Below are 6,396 nucleotides of genomic sequence, written 5' to 3'. Positions count from 1 at the left end.
TATTGGCCATCATTCTCATCATTTTGTTTGTTTTACCAGAAGTATACGCCAGGTGTTCCTTAAATTTTAATTTGGATTCTAGTATTACTCCCAGATACTTCAGCAGCGGCTGTGAAGTAATCTCGCACTCCCCTATAGTGAGTGATAACCTTGCTTCCACCTTCCTTGTGCTTATGAGCAAGACTTCCATTTTATGCACATCTATCAGCGCAGACCATTTATGCAATCATTGCATAAGAGCCGGAGGTCATCTAGCCACTGCTACCACTATGAGGTCATCCGCATATGCTATTGCTTTTTTTGGTATTTTTGTTAGGTATTTTCCGCGCTTCTTTTCATTAAAGTGAGGTTCATTTGGCTCATGAGTTCTTAATTGAGACGTCCACGGTGGTTTGTTCTTTACCTTGGCCCAAGCAGTAGATCACACGATAAAGTTGCCCGCTATTATTATTGGGGATTTGCTACTGGTTTCTAGGGACAGTTTCAGAAGAAAGTCCTCGAAATCTTTAATTGGTGCGCTGGGACGGTAATATCAGCTTACAAAATATATACATTGCATTTTTGACCATGTGAAACCATTGTGAGCTTGCCTAGAAGGCAACATAAAAGGTTTCCCTTGGCAAGACCATATTGCTGTCTTGGCGGTTCTGTCTATGATCCAAGTGCTTTCCGAACGCTGGCAGTATTGCTCGCTTGATAACGCGATATCAATATTTTTTTTTTTCATTAATTTCTGTGCTGCAACATAGTGATTTAAATTTAGCTGCAATATCCTAATTTTTTCGTATTCAAGACTGGAGCGTTGTGCATATCTTTGCAAACACAATGCGTGCAAAGAGAGTACCCGTCAGTGGGGTTGCAACATATTCTTGCCATATGTCCCGGGTTGAAGCACCTAAAACAATTTATTGAATAGGCGAGTATTCTCGGAGGCAACAGACCGACTAACCTATCCTAACTTTGCTCAGTTTTAGTGCAACATTGGCATCCTGAGCACGCATACATACAAGAACTATTTGTGTACCACTACGGGCTTTTGTCATACTTTTGACGCTTGTTTTCTCCAGGTTTTGGATCTCACACTCCTTTTGTAGTGCCTCACAGATTTCTTCAGGAGTTTTAATTTTGTCTAGGTCCTTACACACTATTGTAACGTTGTAAGGTTTTAGTTGTAACTTGTCTGCATCATTTTTTAATTCAATCAGTTCAACTCTTCAAGACCGCTGTGGCTTTTTACCTTCTGAAGAATGTCATGTCAAATATGACGCACCCTCCGTTTTGGTTATTACGATGGCGTCCGATTTCGTTCTCAATTTCTTCTGAAGCGGATTCCTTTTTTTACGTCCATCCATTTTTCGCCTGCGCCAAGTTGACCCCTAGTATTTTCCTTAATTATTCTCATGGCCTCACTGGTTGTTGGTTGCACTTTTTCAACAGCTTTTTTTTTGGTTTTTCGTGGGGAGTAAGTACCCCATAATAACCAACCATAGGCTTTTTTGGTTGATTCTCCGGTTTCTCGGCTTTGTTATACATGCTCATTACGGTACTCAGTAGATCGCGCATAGCTTGGTTAACGTGCCTTTGTCCAACCAGCATAGCTTCCAACTCTTAAAGTTTACTACTCAGTTTGTTAAAATAATCAGAAGTTTCCGATTTATCTTTAGTTTTTTTTTGCCTCGTCAGTAATTTCACAATTAAATATTAATTCAGCAGTGGTGGATTCTTCATTTCTGCCAATAGGTAGCGTTCTCAAAACTCGCATAGGTGGCCATAATTGTGGAGTTAGAGCTAATCACTGGGAGGTCAGCTGTGTAGAGAATGTAGGGCACAGACGCAAGAACGCTGCCCTGAGATACACCAGCGCGTATTGGACCAATGCCCTAATTTGTTAAAAATGTACCAGCTTTTGCGAAATTAAAACAAGATGTTAATGGAAGGCGTAAAACAACTCTTGATAACACACAAGAAGTGTGTTGTTTTTAAATATATGGTATATGAAGAAGTTCTTGATATTTTTTCAAAAACAAACTTTGTTTTAAATAAAGTAGAAGTAAGGTTATGACAAACTGCTTTACAATCAAACTTCTTTATTCTATCTTTCTGTCTGTTCTTACAAAGCCATCTCCTTCCAGTAGCCAATAATTATTTATTATAAGATATAATAAGACTTTTGAAACGGACTTGCTTCATAGCAATACTTATACTTTTTTATTTGTTCTAAAGTAAAACTTTTCATTACACTTAGTTTTGCAGTATTCATAGATTTCATTTTGATTTTGATTTTGCCATTGCATGTGCTACCTAACTTTGTTTTACATTTATGCATTACTTAAATTAGGAATTGACATGCACATTTAGTAAATGAGGATTCCTTTTGTTTGTGTTTTTTTTTATGCCAAAACTTCAGACCAAGTTTTGAAAACTTTCATCTTCATTCTATTTTTATCGTTAAAGCGCTACATTAGTTTTATGGGCTTTAAAATGCTCTGCGGTTACATTAACGGTTACCTTTTTTCATTTTGGAAACTCACTCAAATAGTATATTATTTAAATTTTGTTTTGTTGTTTGAAATTGTAAAATTAAGTTTTTATTTTTTCGTGTTTATTGTGCACACATTACACGTACATATAATTAATATCCAAAATAATTTTTACACAAAGGTGTTGCCATATTTCACTAATTCATAACAATAAAAGTAACATGCAAATTTACATACATATTATGTATTTATTTATATTTGAGATTGCATAAATATCATCGAAGAGTGTGTATTGCTAACGAAGTAGTTGCGCATGTGCAGCCAGTTGCGTTTTGCAGCACGAAGGTGTGCTTATACTTCAGCCACAGCGAGCATAATCTACATTCAAAGTTTCATAAAGTAATGCTTCGCTAATGAATCGCTACCAGTGCTCGCTTTCGTTTCTGTGTAAAGTGCATATTGCCTAATTAACTCTCTATTATATCTAAAGCTTGTACAGTTAATATGAATTTAATTCAAAGTAGTGTATTTAGTATATGATACGACTAGAATAAAGACTCACACTTAAGCAAAACTGCTTTCATATCTAAATGTTTTTGCTTAGTGAAAATTTGACTAGCTTACCGTTAAATAAAAAAATACATTAATACACACAAATGTCTATGTGTTCTCTCTACATAAAGCGTAATCACTGCTAACACTTATTGAAAAATTGAGTTCTAGTAAAGTCACATGTTTTGCGTACATATCTAAGTGCATACAAGTATGTCCTTTGTATTAGTTTTTGGTAGTAAATTATGTTGTGGTTTGGGTTCTGGGGTAAAGAAAATTTTCAAACAAACTTTGTGCTCTTGAACAATAACGGTTCTAAAAACACGAGGGTGTTGACAGAGAATGTTAATGAATAGAGAAGGCTCAAATGGTAGCTGTACTAATATGTTAATTACGATGAGGGAACATCGAAAACGCGCAAGTTCGAAAATAAAATTTCACCATCCTATCAAGCGACGCAACGAATTACAGCACTCTATTTTCCCCCATATGGAACTACAAATTAGTACACAAAAAGATTTCGCTTAACATATCCGCCTTCCCTATTCATTTACGTTGATACTGATAATACTCTAATATTCGTAATTGCCCTGTTTAATTTCTTAATGGCCTATCATATTATCCACTTCAAAATTGTATAATTGTATGTGCGTACATATGCACAATTCATGTACTTGCAACATAAATATTTTACGACTTTAATTTGGTCTAATAGTATATCTTTGGACTTCATTTTGATTTTTGTTGCAGCTTTGTAAATATTATATTTTAATTGCTAAAAGATTTTGATTTTTGGTTAGATTTTTAGTTATCTTTCTCTCACATTGAATATTCTTGCATTAACCCTTTCTTTTTATGCACAAATGTGTTGCTCCCTTACCCCTATATCTATTTTACATATTTAGGTTTTAACTCCAATTAGACATCGGTCGACCCTCCGCCGCCACTATGCTTATCGGCGGAGGTCATCAAATTCTAATTGGATGGTTTTCGTCACAACAGCGAGCACAGCTTGGAGCGTTTTTTTGACTTGTCGGTCGTGCTGAAAGTGCCTGCCGAAGATGTGGATGACGAAGCGGAAATGTGACCGGGACCTGCCACCATTGGCTGCGAGGGACTTGTTGGGCTTTTATCATCTAAATCCTCACTTACATGTGAATCGAGCAGCTTAAATGACGATTTCTGTTTCACGCCATCCATGCTGTTGTACAGCGTTTTTGTCAATTTCGAACGCACCGCCTTGCCTAGAGCGCCCGTCTTTTTGATGCTTAGTCGTGTGCTACCACGATGATGCTCTGGTGTGGAAGTGTCGTCGCCATGCTGCTGATGCGGATGACAATTCAATGTGGTTACGGTGAATTCAATATCTTTTATTTCCTCGTCGGCACAGCCTGTTTCCAGAAATACATTAAAAATTTAAAACACACAATTTAATTGAAAAAATTCCGTTATTCAAACCGGCAAATTCTTCCACTGGTTTATCGATAGTATCGTGATCTATCCAAGTGAGACCCATTTCCACTTTTTCGGCCAAATCTTGCCAGTTGCGTCTGTTCTCTAGGGTACCCTCATACAGTGGAGTTATCCAGGGAAAAGTGTCGCAAAGCACACGATAGAGCGGTAAACATATCACGTCTATGAAACCCACTTGCATTTTAGGCAACTCGTCCTTGCGTTCGCTATATGTAGATGAAGATTATGTCTTCTGTAAAACTACGTATTCTCTCACTCTCTCTACTCACCGGTCCATCATGGCGATTGGTTGTGTATTTAATTGCAACTTCTCAAGGTCACCTTGATCAAAGAACTCATCCGCTACCAGCTTGGCCAAACGATGTTGTACCTCCCAAGGCTTTGCTATGGCGCTCACATCGCAGGCGGTCATCATCATGCCGCAGAGTACTGAAACACAAATTAGGGGTGAATGTAGAAGTTACACGCACATTTCAGACACTTACACTGTTTCTTCTCCTCACTTTGCCAATCGAATTCTCCGTTTTCGACGAGCTCCAGAAAGGCATTGCGCTTTTTGAAATACATTGCCAGATCGGTTGAAAGTATGGCATTTTCCACGGTACTCATAACAGAACGGTAATCCTCGGGTGAGAGAGCCTGGAGGTAAATAAGGACGATGATTATTGATGAACTATATTTGTTTTCCACATCTGTTTGAAACAGCCAAGAAAAAGATTAAAAATGATAAACATAGAGATTACGGCAGCTTCGTCCTGGTACTTTTATGAAATGTAAAAAAACATACCAAAGTTCGTCATAACATTAACGAAAGGAGGGGAACTGTGTTTAGAAATACTAATAAGTTGTTTAATTATTGTATATGAGAGCAAATTAAGTTCCGTAATTCTGCTGATGGAATAAAATAAAGAGGGTTGACAAAAAGTGGATTGCTGACATGAATACCCTTCTTTAATTGGCTCCTAAATCATAATACGGATACATTTGATGTTTTTCAGCCTCATTATCTCTATCTATTTTGTTCTACAATATATAAAATATAGGTAAACTTTTTGAAATCATACCTGAAATATATTATTTCCCTCCGAATTCAAAATCATTACACACTGATCAAAGTGATGATGCTCCATTGTGCTAGTCGTGTATAATATTGCCAGTGGTGACTCGGTTTTTGTTTGGAATGCGTTATTTGTACCACGATGATCCAAATCATGACATAAGCAGGCCACCAAAAGACCAAGAATCTCTAAGTCAGTCATGAAACGTTCCATTTTACCAGTTTTTAGCATTGCAAACATTGTTTGGGCCACATTGAGGGCATGACGCCAATTGTGATACTTCACGGGGCGGTAATTTTTGCGCACACTCAGCACCCAACGACAAAGAACCTAAAAGGAGATATCATTAGTTTTCAAATATCGCCAAACTATGATGACACCCGACTTACTTCATAGGGTATTTGGAACTTCGAGACTAGATTACATTGCACAAACATGCACAAGACCGCTCGGCAAGTGTCATCATCACAGAGATTAAAGTCTGCCAATTGCGGAAGTGTTAAAGTTAAATGTTGACAGAATTGTACTACAAATTTTCTATGATTATGACAAACTCACCAATAAACTTAAAACTATATAAATCATATTTTTCGGCCGATTCTATTTTATCGTTGACCAGCTTCTGGGTTTGCTCCGCGCTAGCGGTCGCGTGATAAGACAAACACTCTAAAGCTACCTTTTGTTTCGCCATTAATTTGCAAGCATTCTCGTACATTTGCGTGTTATGTATGCCCAGACCACAAAAAATGGCAAACGCCTCAAAAATTGAGACATCTGAGTCAGTGAAGGGCAAACCCGTGCTCTGGGTCAGAGTTGAGAAATAGACAAATTAA

The 6,396-nt window shown here is 37.4% G+C and overlaps 1 protein-coding gene across 1 annotated transcript in view; it reads right to left on the bottom strand.

Moving 5' to 3' along the window:
• Positions 1–2,056: 2,056 nt before the first annotated feature.
• Positions 2,057–6,396, bottom strand: part of Pde6 (phosphodiesterase 6) — a 91,153-nt gene continuing 86,813 nt past the window's right edge. Inside the window, exons 9-15 of the mRNA XM_036378394.2 lie at positions 6,122–6,365; positions 5,953–6,044; positions 5,570–5,893; positions 4,991–5,144; positions 4,775–4,934; positions 4,491–4,711; positions 2,057–4,423 (exon numbers count right to left, since the gene is read on the bottom strand). Of these exons, the coding sequence (XP_036234287.2) occupies positions 4,026–4,423; positions 4,491–4,711; positions 4,775–4,934; positions 4,991–5,144; positions 5,570–5,893; positions 5,953–6,044; positions 6,122–6,365 (1,593 nt within the window). The 3' untranslated portion in view covers positions 2,057–4,025. The remainder of the gene's footprint in view (positions 4,424–4,490; positions 4,712–4,774; positions 4,935–4,990; positions 5,145–5,569; positions 5,894–5,952; positions 6,045–6,121; positions 6,366–6,396) is intronic.

This window comes from Bactrocera oleae, chromosome 2 (assembly GCF_042242935.1).
Source record: "Bactrocera oleae isolate idBacOlea1 chromosome 2, idBacOlea1, whole genome shotgun sequence".
Taxonomy (NCBI): Eukaryota; Metazoa; Arthropoda; class Insecta; order Diptera; family Tephritidae; genus Bactrocera; species Bactrocera oleae.
This window is presented reverse-complemented; position numbering and strand designations above follow the sequence as displayed.